This window comes from Dasypus novemcinctus, chromosome 5 (assembly GCF_030445035.2).
Source record: "Dasypus novemcinctus isolate mDasNov1 chromosome 5, mDasNov1.1.hap2, whole genome shotgun sequence".
Lineage (NCBI taxonomy): Eukaryota > Metazoa > Chordata > Mammalia > Cingulata > Dasypodidae > Dasypus > Dasypus novemcinctus.
The window spans coordinates 132953826-132969046 of NC_080677.1; the positions used below are offsets into that span (position 1 = coordinate 132953826).

Consider the following 15221-nt stretch of genomic DNA (forward strand, 5'->3'; position numbering starts at 1 on the left):
ACAGCAGAATCAATTTTGCTATTTGCAACTACCTTGTCTAATCAATTGTTAACAGCAGAATCAATTTTCTATTTCTCTAAAATGAAGAAATTCTATTATACGGTTTAATTGAGATAATGTATGTAAAGCTCTCGGCATATTACCTAGTAACTATCAATGTATATTAGCTCTAAGGAAAAAAAAAGGCTGAATCAAAATAATGCTAGAAGTTTTATCAAATATTTTTTATCTTCTTCATTTAAATTTACAAATAGATGCTACTTATATTTTACTCCTATTTCTATTAAAAAAAATAAACAGTGACTCTAAATTAGCACTTTCCCTAAACATTTTTGAACAAGTACTATTTCATCTACTATCAATTAAATGATTATTGTCAAAAATATACCATTCTGTTTTTGGCCTAATTTTCATTACTTGTAGTTTTGGCTCACAATTACATTTTAACATCCATTTAATCTTATTTGCATGCTTCAAGTATCTTCTTTTCTTTCTAAATAGACCTAGGAAGGCCATCTTGTGTTTCCACAATGCTCCTCAAGCCTGTAAATTCTAATTCTTACTTTGATTTCTACTCTTGTAATCTATTTGGAAATAAGCCAACTGTCCTTATCCCAGTTGTTTTTCAAAAAAAAATTTTTTTCCTGTACCTTCAAAAAGCCCTTCCAATTAAGCATGATGATTTGTAGAGACATATTCTAAAGTAATAAATACATGACCCCTGTTAATTGTAACACTCAGAGTAATACTATCCATTACAGGATATCTACATCCACATTACCAATTTATTGTATAAAAGGAAATAGCTTTAGAACTGACTAATACTTGGTACTTCGGATAATGATAGAGAACTCTTAATCTGATCACCCTGCCATGCCACTGGATAAGTGAAAAGTTTGTCTTGGATAAAAGTTACCTAAGCACAATGTCTTATACACAGAATGTTTTCTACCATATAATGTCCTTTCATCTAAACCATATTATCTGATTGTTACAACAGTAAAACATACAGAGTATAATTAGCTCTAGTTTTCATATCTGAGCATACCGACACTCATAACTGACAAGTTTTCAAGATTTTGTCTCAAGGACTACTAGAACTATCTGACTTCCAGATTAGGCTTGTCCTAAGGTTAGGGTCACTGCATCAGAACTTCATGATAACAAATCAGACTAATATAAATGTTAAGGTTAATTGGAGGGCTAAGGGGTAGCTTGCTGTTCTTATTCAAGATAGAAAGCTACCTGAATTTTTTTTTCCAAAGATATGTATTTTTTTATCCCACCCCCCACGGCTTTTTTGCTTGCTGTCTGCTTTCTGTGTCCATTTGCTGTGCATTCTTCGGTGTCTGTATTTTTCATTTTTATTTATTTTACCCCCCTCCCTTGCAACTTGCTTGTTGTCTGCTCTCTGTGTCCATTCGCTGCACATTCTTCTGTGTTTTTGCTTGTCTCCCTTTTTGTTGTGTCACCTCGCTGAGTCGGCTCTCTGCCATGCTTGCAGGCCAGGCGGCTCTCTGCAGCGTGTGCGCGAGCCTGCCTTCTCAAGGAGGCCCCAGGACGCGAACCCAGGGCCTCCCATATGATAAATGGAAGCCCAGTTGATTGAGCCTCAGCTGTTTCTTGCTACCTGTATTTTTAAACCTCAGTGAAAAAGTAGGCTCCATGAAGGATTCAAAGACTTTACTGAAAAATATCAAATGTCTTTCATGTAATGAGGATTTTTTTAAAAAGCTGCTTTATTGGTAATACGAATGTTATCCATCCTGTCACCATTTATTAGCATTGTCTATTGTACCACAATATAACCACAGGGAAACATTTTATAATAATAGCTATTTATTAATCACATAAAAGGTACAATGAAATAGGTTATTATGTATAGCCTCATTTAAGCAAAAAGACAAAGAAGTTAAATAATTTGTTCAAGGACACATGACTAAATACAAAGCATTTTTCTTTCACTATTATTTCAATTAAGAGGTGGTCTTTTATTCTTGAGTCTATCATACCTAACAAATCTGGTCATATAAGTTTACAAAATTAACCTTTTGTGAGGTATGAATATGGTATGAGTTTAAAAATTACTTCACTTAATTTTTTCCCTCTTTCAAGTTACTATATTTCAGTTTTCTTGAAATTTCCCTTCTCCACTTTCTGACCTACTGTATTATTATATTCTGCCCCCATCCTTACCACCCCCATTAAAGTTACTCTACTGAAGATTACCAAAAACCTTCTCACAGTCCAGTGGAACATATTTCAAGTATTTATTCTATGTAACTTTACAGTTAAGTAGATCATCTTTTCCTATCATAATTTGAGATCCTATAACCCCATAATGTCTGTTTCTTTCATTATTTTATTACTTTCACCTAACCTTTAAAAAGGGGAAAGAAAAGGAACATGTAATTACACATCTAGCATTAGATGAGTTACACATACACTTTTCATTACATTTAATTACAAAAGATAATTCCTCAAGATCCTGAGTTGGCAGTGTATTCTCTTAAGAAATCCCACCCTTCCCACAACTTCAATTAACACCACTACATAGACAATTCCTAAATCTTCTATAGGCTTGTACATTTTCAGTGCTTATAAATCAGATTAATGTAAATGTTCCATTTCTAATAAACTAGAAATCCTCTAAAACCAAATTCATTATACCGCCACTGCCTTCTACGACACACATACATATTTATTCACTTTCACACACTCTCAGTACTACTAGTCTTATTTCTTCTGACACTTTTTTTAAAAAGATTTATTTATTCATTTCTCTCCCCTTCCTCTTCCCCTTCCCCCCGGCCCCAGTTGTCTGTTCTCTGTGTCTATTTGCTGCATCTTCTTCTTTGTCCGCTTCTGTTGTTGTTAGCGGCACAGGAAACTGTTTCTTTTTGTTGCGTCATCTTGTTGTGTCAGCTCTCCGTGTGGGCAGTGCCATTCTTAGGCAGGCTGAACTTTTTTTCGCGCTGGGCAGCTCTCCTTACAGGGCGCACTCCTTGCACGTGGGGCTCTCCTACGCAGGAGACACCCCTGCATGGCACAGCACTCCTTGCGCGCATCAGCACTGCGCATGGGCCAGCTCCACATGGGTCAAGGAGACCCAGGGTTTGAACCGCAGACCTCCCATGTGGTAGACGGACGCCCTACCCACTGGGCCAAGTCCACTTCCCTCTTCTGACATTGATATCAGAACTACCTTGCCAAAACTGTAACTGATCAGGTTGTTCCACTGGTGTGATGTCTTCAATGGCTCTCCAGTTCCTGGAGAGAAAAGGCCAACTGCCTCTGCCTATTTTTTTTCACTGCCCTCTACAGTCTAGCCCCAATGTGCATTATAATTTTACTTCCTTTAACAATGTACACTTACAACTCCTTTGCTCTAGAAAATGTCAAAGTTGCCACTCTTGAACACTATATGTATGCTTTACCCTTAAATTAGAAATACTCTTTCCAACATGAATGCTGGAATCTTAGTGTTTCTTAAGGCCCTATTTGAATTATACTCTATTATAATTCAAATTTGTTGTATACCTGAAAGCCTACAATAGTAGGATTATAATATGCTCCTGAGGTCAGGCAGTCTTACTCATCTTTGTTTACATATAGCATCTAGCAAAAAACCCAAAACACACAAAAAACATACAATAAAAACTTCATCTATTCAAAATCTTTAAAAATGAGATTAAATAGTGAAATGATTTTCATAATGACTGTGAAACCTTTCAGAAAAGAATTTATCTGATAAAATTTCTTAAAATATACTTCAGAGTTACAGAAAATATGTATCATCATTTTACATTGAGAAATGAAATACTGAAGAGTTTTGAATGATTAAGAAAGCATACGGGGGGGAACTGGATGTGACTCAAGCAACTGGGCCCCCATCTACTCTATTGGAGGTCCCAGGTTTGATTCCCGGGGCCTCCCGGTGAAGGTAAGCTGTTCCACATGGAGAACTGATGCAACAAAAAAGAGACATAGGGAAACGGACTTTGGCCCAGTGGTTAGGGCGTTCGTCTACCATATGGGAGGTCCGCGGTTCAAACCCCGGGCCTCCTTGACCCGTGTGGAGCTGGCCCATGCGCAGTGCTGATGCGCGCAAGGAGAGCCGTGCCACGCAAGGGTGTCCCCCGCGTGGGGGAGCCCCACGTGCAAGGAGTACACCCCGTAAGGAGAGCCGCCCAGCGTGAAAAGAAAGTGCAGCCTGCCCAGGAATGGCGCCACCCACACTTCCCGTGCCGCTGACAACAACAGAAGCGGACAAAGAAACAAGACGCAACAAATAGACACCAAGAACAGACAACCAGGGGAGGGGGGGAAATTAAATAAATAAATAAATCTTTAAAAAAAAAAAAAAAAGAGAGACATAGAGGAAAGACAATGAGAGACACAACAAATCAGGGAGCTGAGGTGGCTCAAGGGACTGAGTGCCTCTCTCCCATGTCAGAAGAATCTGGGATCAGTTCCCGGTGCCCCCCAAAGAGAAGACAAGCAGTAACAGAAAAATGTGCAGCAAATGGACACAGAGAGTAGACACCGAGCACAAGTGGGCAAGGGGAAGGGAGAGGGGGGGTTGGTAAATAAATAAAATAAATCTTTAAAAAAAAAAAAAAAAAAAAGAATGCATACGGGAACACTTTAATTATATACATGAATGAATTTTTCATATGAACACAAAATTGGTAGTAAAGACAACAAAAACCAGAAATAACTAAAGGTATCAAGTTACTCAATTCAGTACATATTCATGAAGTGCTGTCAACAGGATAGATTGAAATGACCTAAAATTCCCAAATATCAAAAATACACTGCACCAAAAGACTCAAAATTCCTTTCTCTAGGAGATTCCCCCACCTGTAACACCAAATGGCAAGCAATCTCCCTACCTACATTATCACATATTTTAATTCTAGGCTATTAAATCTCAGCAGACTTTCAAGAAAGATATTAAAACTTTAAACTCATTATATTTCCCAACTATTTACAGGTAATTAGTAGAAAACCAACCAAACAAAATAGGCAAATTTCCAAAAAATTAAAAATTTCGACATTATACAGGGGTAGAAAGATTACTGATGTACTTTGAAATGATGGATTGAATGCATATTCTGTGCTAGGATAACTAGTGATGAAAAAGAAGTCTAGGTTTGGCCCTAGCCTTCATGGAACTCACGCTCTAAAGGGAAGACCATTAATTACCAAAACAGGTATTTATAACTGTGTCACATGTTACAAACAAAAAGGAGGGGTATGGACTTAGGGTAGTACTGGATGAGCTCTGAGGAAATGACACTGAAATTGAGATCAGATTAATGAGTATAAGGCAGCCAGGTGAGGATGGGAGCAGCCCTACAGAGAGATAAATCACTATGTAAGGACTACAGTGAAACAGAACTGGGACCAGGATTGGGGGGAAGGGGAAAGGGCAAGCACTTTACATCCTTCCCCCATTGTCAATAAATAAGCAAAAAGAATTTTGGTTATAAGCTGGATAATATATTTTCAGAGAATTTCAGGTAGGCAGTATGGGACTGAGATAAATTCAGAGATTAATATTTTTTCATGGGGAAGTGGACATGGCTCAACTGACAGAGCATCCGCCTACCATATGAGAGGGTCCAGGGTTCAAACCCAGGGCCTCCTGGCCCATGTGGTGAGCTGGCCCACACACAGTGCTGCCATGTGCAAGGAGTGCCGTGCCACACAGGGGTGTCCCCTGCGTAGGGGAGCACCACAAGCAAGGAGAGGCACCCCTTGCAAGAAAAGCACAGCTAGCTCAGGAGTGGCGCTGCATACATACAGAGCTGATGCAGCAAGATGACACAACAACAAAAAAAGAGACACAGATTCCCAGTGCTGCCAAGAATACAAGCAGACACAGAGGAATATGCAGTGAATGAACACAAGAGAGCAGACAACGGGGGTGGGGGGTGGGGTGAAGGGGAAAGAAATAAAAACAAAAAAGAAAACAAAAAACATCAAATCTTTACAAAAAATATATATTTTTTTCATGATCACAAGAGGGTTTTCTTCTCTCAGTTTGTATATGTGGTAACTAAGCAATAGGGCTAAATTTTGCTCGCCGTATACAATATAATAAACACGTAAAAATATATAATAAAATGTTTTTGAAAAGGAAAATATATACTAAAAATTTTATATCTCTCTCTCTGTGTATATATATACGTATAAATGTAAAGCTACATTTGTAAAACAACTTCTAGTCATACCTTGATTGTGTATTGGCAACAGCTGTGATGGAGGTGGAGGCTGGGGTAGTGGAGTTGGCTGAGTAGTTGCAGGACTAAGCACAGCAGTAAACAAGTCTTCAACATCCTTTCCTCCAAGCTCTATGAGATAAAATAATAATAGTAAGAAGATTAAAAGACTGTAGGTCATAGTACTATATAAAGAATATCATTTTCACAAATTAAAAAATCAGATCACACATACCTGGAATTTTATATAATTTCCCAAGAATTGCTCCTAGGATAAAATAAAAAGAAATATTAACAACTATCATTTCAATATACTAATATAAAATAGCATTTAATATAGAAATTGTAAGAATGACATTAAATTATAAGTAAGCATGCAGAAATCTTTGAAAGTCATATTTACTCATGTCTTTTAGAAAGCCTAGATGTAGGGCAAATATTTTACCATCTGTGACCATTTTGTCTAGTTCAGGACTGAGGATTCCATCTAGTTGCTCTTCACTTAATGGCCGTGAACTCTGATTGACATTTTGTTGAGGCAAAGTGGAAGGATCATCAGTGACAGGACCAATATCTATTCCAGCTAAAGGAACAAGGGAAATAGAGATTAAAAAGTGAATTTAGAATAAGCATGCAAAAATGCATAAAACTGTTTATCTGCATTAATATAAACAATATAATTAAGACAGAGCAGTGAAAAGACTGTATTTCTCAATCAGGATTCTTAAATCAATCTGGATAGTCAATCAGTAAAATTAGGTCTAATGTATTTCCAGCATACGTGCTACTTCAAGTTATATTTCTATCAAAATAAACACATTACCCGAGGAACACAAGTATGTATCTAATTTTCAATTGCCAATATTCACAAAAGATAAGCACCATATTATTAATATAAGAATCTACAAGTAGTAAATATACACATATTTTACTTTACTTGAAAATTACTGGCACCAAATGTGCAATTCAATTACCATATGTAATGTGAAACAGTAGAGACAAGTTTCACATGAATTAATGAAAAATTCTATAAAATTCTATTAATGTTTAGTATCCATTATCCTTTGTGAACAATTTCAATTATAGATTACATTTAAAAAATATTCTGTTGTCACCAAAAAAGATAAAGATCAGGGGTTCTTAACAAGGGGTCTGTGAACCTGAATTGAAATTTGAAAAAACATTCTTATGGGGATGTGTTGGTGAGAGTGTGATATATTAATTAAATAATTAATTAAATAATACAGAGTCTAGTGTGAACTTAAATAAGAGGTCTGTGGAACAAAAAAGGTTAAGAACCCCTGATATAGATTATGTTTATGACATTATAACATGCTTTATATCTCATACACATAGGTATTTTAGGCAAGAATCATATGTAAAAGTGACCTCTGATCTACTTTTTTCATGCTTTCTAAATATTATTAAAAAGTAAAAAAATTTACTCTGCTCTTAAATGGTTTTACATTAGCAAGTAACTCTATAATATTCATGTAATATTATAAATTGTATATTAGCAAGAATAAAACCATTCATTAAAAAAAAAACTACTGAGAAAGTCATTCAAAGCACAATATACCTGTACTATGCTTTAACCACACACAAAAAGGGTAAAACAAAGATGGATTAGTGACAAAGTAGCACTACTATCATGCATGCACCTACAGGTTGTTTCAGCTGAGAACATTCTAAAAAAGACTACTTCTATTCAGTGGTCATCCATTGCTCAGTTTCTTACCAAATGGAAAAGGTGAGCTCTCAACCTGGAAAGTGCATAAACCAAGACCTACAAGACCCAAACCAAATAAATGGATGATTACCATAGGAACAGGAAGTGAGGGGAAATGCAAACAAAGGAAGAAACAATACGGCAAGACTGTAAGGCTACAAGCCTTAAATATGATGCAATTAGAAAGACAACAGAAATTAACTAACTTGCTCTTTTCCCTCCTAAAGCAGGAAAGCTGAGGTAGACGAAATAAAATGGTGAGTTTTTTGACCAAAACAAACAACACCAACAAAAAATCAAAACTAAACACCTTAGTAACTGGGAAACAGTCAAAAGGCTAAACTTACTCCACACACTCACACCTCTCACTCAAACCATCAAACAGTAAGTAGACAAATAGTATTCATACATACCTGAATGATCTACAGATTTTGCTAGGTCATCTGAAATTATTCCAAGAATGTCATCATCTGTGTTTAAGACTTCTGAAAGATCAGCTAATGGGTCATCCGCAGTACCTATACAAAAATTAAGTATAATTTAAAAATTACAATATTTTCCTGGACATAAATTCTGCAATATCTTTACTCATTCATCCCTTTACTAAATACCTAGAATATGACAGAAAATGAGATAAGTGATAGAATCATAAAAGTTAGATTAGTGCAACTGAAGTTGGGAATTTTTCATAGAAAAGACACTCCAATGTTTTGAAAATAAAAAATTTATTAAAATTAATTATTTGTTTTGTGACTAATACATAGAGACTGTGGCAAACTGAGTTATATATCCCAGGGGAAATAAAAAATCTTAATCTTAATCCATTCCTGTGGGTATGAACCCATTATAAACTAGACCCTTGGAAGACATTATTTTTAAAGTGTGACCTAACTGAAAAAAATTGAGCCTTAATTCTATGACTGGAGACTTTATAAAGAGAAAGCCAGTTGGAGGAGAAGTGGGATATCAATGGAGAGAGAAGACACTGTCATGTGACAGGAAAGCCAAGGAACCTAAGGAAGCTGGCCAGCCAGGACACTACCGATCCCAGGAGGAGGCAAGCCTTACAGCTTCTAAAACCATGAGCCAACAAATTTCTGTAGCTTCAGCCAAACCACTGTGTGCTATCTGTGATCACAGCCTGGCAAAACTAAGTGACAATAAAATAGAATTTAAGAAAAAGACTTGTAGGCAATAAGAAAAAGACTTGTAGGCAATAAGAAGGAAAGAGAATACTGTAAGAAGCAAAAAAAAAAAAAAAAAAAAAAAAATCACTAAGAAAGTGGCATCTCCAAAAATGACTAGAAAAAATATAGTAGAACAAAGTAGATAAAATAATTAGGAAAACTACTGTTTAGAGAGTCCTTGTAAAGTACAAGTCAGGAACCATCCATTTAGATGCCTCATTCTAGCTTTGCTCTTAATATTGACTACTCATTTATTTATTTATTCTAAAAGTATTTGAATTCCCACAGAAATATGCCTATGGATTATGTATCAGGCATTGCTCCACTAAAACAAAGTATTTGACTTCACAGAGCTTACTTTCTCAGAGGGAATTAGAGGGTAACTAAATGACTCTGGTATTAGTGCTATAAAAAATAAAAAGGGAAAAGGCTTAAAAATAATTGTATTAGTGTGACAATCTGATGTTCTTTTATGAGTCCCAAAAAGAGAACTAATCCATTCCTGTTGGTGTGAGACCCTTCTGACTAAACTACATCACTGAGGTATGACTCAGGTTGAGTCTCTGCCCTCTGATTGGGTCTGACAAAAATGGAGATACAGAGACACACACAAAAAAAGGAAGCTGCCATTATCTGATCCTGTAATGTGAGAGAAAGGACTCCAGTTTTGCCCACAGCTGAGCTGCAAGGAGAGAAGGTCCCTAGTGGCTCTAACTGCTAAGGCCCAGGGAGAGATGAGCCATATGCCTTTCAGCAGAACTTGGGAAGGAATCAGAACAGCTGACTGGCTGCATACAGCTTAGCTCCAGGAGACTGTAGACTCTGGAGGGGAAGACAGAGACCTCGGCAGAGATTGGTAGCCATCTTGCTTCACCAAAAGACCGGACAACAGGATCAACAGTAACTGACTTTGGTGAGAAAGGACCTCTGATGATACCTTGATTTGGATATTTCATGGCCTGAGAACTGTAATAATATACCCCAAATAAATTCCCTTTATAAAAGCCAACCTATTTCTGGTACTTTGCATCATCAATGCTTTGGCAAACTAAAACAATTAGATAAAGTGGCCTGGGAATATCTTTTAAACAAGATGACTATGCATAAATCTAAATGAAATGAGGGAGTAAGGTGCACAAATATGGAGACAACACACTAGGAAAAAGGAATAATAGGTGTAAATGCCTTGAGGCAGGAAGGACAGGAGGCCAGAGTAGTTGCAGAAATAAAGGGAGAAGAGTGGTAGGAAATAACAGGCAGTTAGGACAAGGTTATGTTCAGTTTTATAAGACATGATGAAGACTGGGCATAAAGTATAATAGAAGTCACTGGAAGGCTGACAGCCAGGATAGGATATGACTGGTATTTTCAAGGGAACACACTGGTTGCCATGTGTAGAACAGCAGAGGGAGCAGGGAGGTGTGCTGAGGTGGGAGTGGGTAAGACTGGAAATCTGAAGACTTCTTAGGAGTCTACTGCTATATTTAAGTGGCAAGTGATGATAATTTGTACTATGGTGGCAGGGAAAGCAGAGATAAGTGATTCACTTTGGGATGTATTGAGAAGATAAAGACAAATGTGTGGATGGATTGGATGTGGAATGTGGGAGAATGAGAAGTCAAGGAAGACTCCAACATTTTCTATCCTAATCAAGTAAGTAAATATTGGAATTCCTCTCTAAGCTAGTAACTTTGTAATTACATTAGTCATTTGGTTAAGGAATATCTGAAAGTTTTAATCTATCTCAAATTTTTGTTTTACTTTAAAAAAAAAAAAAGGGAAAAAAATACTCCAGTTCCTAGATCAAAATCTCCTTAAAACAGTCTTACCCCATTTAAAATTATATTGCTTAAATAGAATTCACACATTAAAAAAATAAAATATAAAAAACAGTATTCACATAACATTGATTTTCAAACTGAAAGTTAATTTAAGTTTTATATGCACAAATATTCAGAAATTTTTTAGAGAAGTAAAATTATTTCAGTAATGTATTCTCTATCTATAAACAATAGTCCATTTGAAAGAAAAAAAAATCTGAATATCAGTGCTCAATTTCTGTCTTGTGATGTTTTTTAATTTAACCAATAGACTTCCACCACACAAAATATAACTAAATTTTTTAAAACTATGTCTAAATATTAGCTCCTACTGAAGAAAGCAATTTTATATATCTCATCAACAAATCATTAAAATTGATATAATGGGATATATTGAATGAAATGTTTTAAAAAAGGCTTTACTTGTTAATTTTTCAATACAAAGGCAAGAGTGGTTCATCTACAATGAACATTACCTTTAATGGTTACTATTCTAAACTTTTTAATTTTTCAATACAAAGGCAAGAGTGGTTTATCTACAACAAACATTACATTTAATTTAGGTTTTAAAATGGGTACTATTCTAGTCCTCCAAGTTTTGGCTTTATAAGACAACCATTCTCTCTAGCAATTTTATGGAAACAATGCGTTCAAGTAATGGAAAACAGAATAAAATGATTATGTCAATGCCTTTTCTTATCAGAATATGTCTCTTGGTCAATTTCAGTTCTTTTCCTTATAAAAACGTAAGTGGAAGTAACTTCTATTTAAATTTTTAAATGACTAGTCACCATTTTTATAAGATACCCTTTGAAGGACCCAAAAGTCTTTTGTTACACATGATTTTAACAATAATATTGGCATGGACAAGAACAGGTAAGTACCTAAACAAGAGAAGAACAGTAAAATCATCTACTAAAGATGAAACAAACAAAAAGCATGGTCTTTAGTCAAGTGTTTAAATTTCCTCACTAGCAATAGCGAGGTAGACAGGATGATGTGCATGTATATGTGCGCATGCAAGAGGAGGGTGAGAATCTTCTAATTACTTCAAGAAGTTCAAATCTAAAATAAAAGTCTATATTTTAATAAATGATAATGCCAAATTAATGAAACTATAACCACTTAATACCCTAAATGTAATTTTTCAGGGGAAGGTTGCCTTAAAGTTGTTTTCTAAGAGTTTATAAAATTAACTTTAGTAACTATAATCAACAGTAAAAGGGAGGTTTGTAAAAGGAAAACAGATTTATAACTGATAATGCATAAAACCTAGAATTGGGGTAAAGGCACCATGATCACAACTCTTACAGCTCTACTAATTAAACTCATATTTTTTTTACATTGCTATTACCTTATAAACATACCAAAATAATCATACCTTTCCCTGATTCTAAATAGTTCCTTTATTCACTACATCTAGGGTACTAGTTCTCAACTAGAAGTCATTTTGCCCAGCTATGGGCATTTGGCAACATCTGGAGACATTTTTGATCCTCATATGTGTCATGAGGCCAGAATTGCTGCTAAACATCTTAAAATTCACAACACAGCCCCCTCTCCCAACAAAGAATTAACTGGCCTAAAATGTTAATGCCAAGGGTAAGAAGCCATGATATGTAGGGCAATATATTCACTGTATTAACATAGTTTATTGCTCAGTCCTGAACTACAGTATTCTTGTTTACCTTTCTCTTGAATTTCTTTGGGCTACAAAAATTAACAAAAACCTAACATAGCTAAGTTAAAGATAATTATATGTATGACTAAGCAGTCATGGCCAAATTAAATTAAATTGCCCTCAGCAAAGGGTAAACCGTATATTTACCCCTTCACAACTCTTGATTTTGGTGGAGTTGTAAAGATAAATCCATTTGCCAAATCTTATAGAACTATGCCTTTAAAGTAGTGGCATTTAATGAGTTTATACGTCAATAAAGTTGACTTTAAAAAGGCAAATAAGGACAAACTAAATCATTTCAAAGGTTTAATTATAAGGAAGATGAATGTCCTCTGATAAAGCATTTATTATGCCCAATACCTTGAGTTCCAGGTTTTGCTGAAGTTGATGATGAGCTAAGTAGTGGATCTAAGGAAGGTTCCAAGAAATGTGTGTTCATGTTTGTTTTACATGAAAGCTGAGCTGCATCTTCTGATAGATTATCTAAACTTGACTTGCTCTGTCTACTTGTATCTAGAAGATCTTTTCCAAAGAAAGCTTCCTAGATGAAAATAAGCACACAAAGATCCCATAAATTCTTTCATATACTCATATTTTTAAATAAGCTTTTTTGGGTAACTTTATGGAATACAAATAAGATTATGCTAATAAAACCACACATTATGTCAAATTTATTCTTAACTGCAATGTAATAATTCAACAATTTTAGCAGATAAACTATAATTAAATTTAAAAGTTGGTAGATTTACAATACTACTGGCAACTTAATTTATGTTATAAGCAAAATGAAGATTCATGATTATGATTAATATTTACAGACAGCTTGCAGAGAATACCACAAGGGTTCAACTGACACTTTACAATTTATATATTTCAGGTAGATTTAGTAATTTCATATTGATTCATATAATGACACTGAAGTCTTCATACTCTTCAAACCCAAAAGAGGCTTTTTACAGTAATTTCAATCATATTAAGTATAAAACATTTACTGCTATTAAAGGCTTAAGCTTTTTATTCATTTACTCATATTTCTCTACTCTAGATACTAGTGGTTTCAAGCTGGGTTTCACGCAACTCCAGGGATCTTTCCAAAACTTATAAAAAAATCATCAAAAACAACAAAGGAAACACTTGGGCTCATCTTTGCTTACTTTATCCAGCAACACTACTTTAATCTGTTTTCTATAATACGGACTTTCTGGAAAAAGCATCCCTCGTAGAGGACAATTTTGCAGTCACTGTTAACATTTAACACACTCTCACAAAAGATACTAATACATATAGAAAAAGGTTCATTGCAGCTTTTTTTAAAATTACTAAAGAGTGAAAACAGCCTTAATGGTCATCAACAGACATTTGATTAAATAAATTAAAATTATAGACACCCATACTATAAAATACAGCAATTTTTTTAAAAGGATGTAGAGTTATGCTATCAAAGATAAGCTCTGAGACACATTATTAAAAGAAAGCAAGTTAAATATGTCCAGCAAAGTATAAAATATAAACCAAGATTATTATATGCATACATAAAAATAAGTTATAAAAAAAGTCTGAAAAGATAAACATCAAACTGTTACCAATGTTAACTTCTGAAAAGAACTTTTGGGGAAGGTGAAAAGGTGAGGATACATTTTATTTGGAATTTTCACATTTCTTAAGTAAACAAATTGCTTCACTATGGAAAAGAAATATGAAAAACCACAAGGCTAGAGCACTGGGTAGAAGATGGGATTGTTCCTTATACCAGCAATGATTTTATTTAGGAAAAATGCTGAAAAGGAGAATGCACCTTAGCACTTCAGAGATCATTTACTTAGTATCTTCAGTTTAAATTTGAGAACTCTGAGAGCAATTAGCAAGAATTTTTAAACAATGACTCATGATGCCTTTACTGGTGTTAAAACAAAAATTGTAACATATTTAATTTGGTGGGTCTTCATTCCTAGAAATAAACATAAAGAAGGGGCTTCTCTTGCTAATTTCATCAGTGATTCCAACAACCAACAGGAGAGATTACGAAACTACTATAAGGGGTTCCCTAAAGTAACACATACATCACTAGCTATTCATACATAGCATAAATATTTCTAGTGGGTAGATAATACAATTATTTAAAGTTTATTTCGACATTGTGATAGTTAACAACAACAAAAGAGGCGAAGTATTACTGAATTCCTAATGGGCTTTTTTGGGTTACTTTTATTCCACCAATCAATGGAAAGAAATAAAACTGTTATTATGAGTTGTCTGATAAACTGCATCATTACATAGGCTTCCTTCATAAAAAAAGAAAAGAGAAAAAAGTTGGATATTACTGGGGTGCATCAGAGGAAAAAATCCAGCTCAGGAGACTATAATCATAGCAGTAATTAGAGATCAGATCCAATACTTTCATTTTAAAGGCTTTCTGCCAATGTATGAAATCATCAGTTTTCATACTTTCATAAACTGCTCAGGAAAGTTTTGTAAATATATGATTACAGAAAGACTTTTAAGAGAAGGGGCAGATCATTTTCTCAACACTCTCCAAAAGTACCATTAAGATAAGAAATGAAGGGAACAGGAGATAAC

At 34.9% G+C, this 15221-nt stretch overlaps 1 protein-coding gene across 13 annotated transcripts in view; it reads right to left on the reverse strand.

Annotated features, from left to right (window-relative positions):
* KMT2C (lysine methyltransferase 2C) overlaps positions 1-15221 on the reverse strand; it is a 357676-nt gene that overhangs the window by 58854 nt on the left and 283601 nt on the right. For 9 of the 13 annotated variants that reach the window (XM_071215362.1, XM_071215358.1, XM_071215360.1 and 6 more), the window contains exons 27-31: positions 13005-13185; positions 8370-8474; positions 6631-6810; positions 6463-6495; positions 6240-6359 (exon numbers count right to left, since the gene is read on the reverse strand). In XM_071215362.1, the coding sequence (XP_071071463.1) occupies positions 6240-6359; positions 6463-6495; positions 6631-6810; positions 8370-8474; positions 13005-13185 (619 nt within the window). The remainder of the gene's footprint in view (positions 1-6239; positions 6360-6462; positions 6496-6630; positions 6811-8369; positions 8475-13004; positions 13186-15221) is intronic. The other 4 variants (XM_071215365.1, XM_058298034.2, XM_071215363.1 and 1 more) reach the window with 1 other exon arrangement.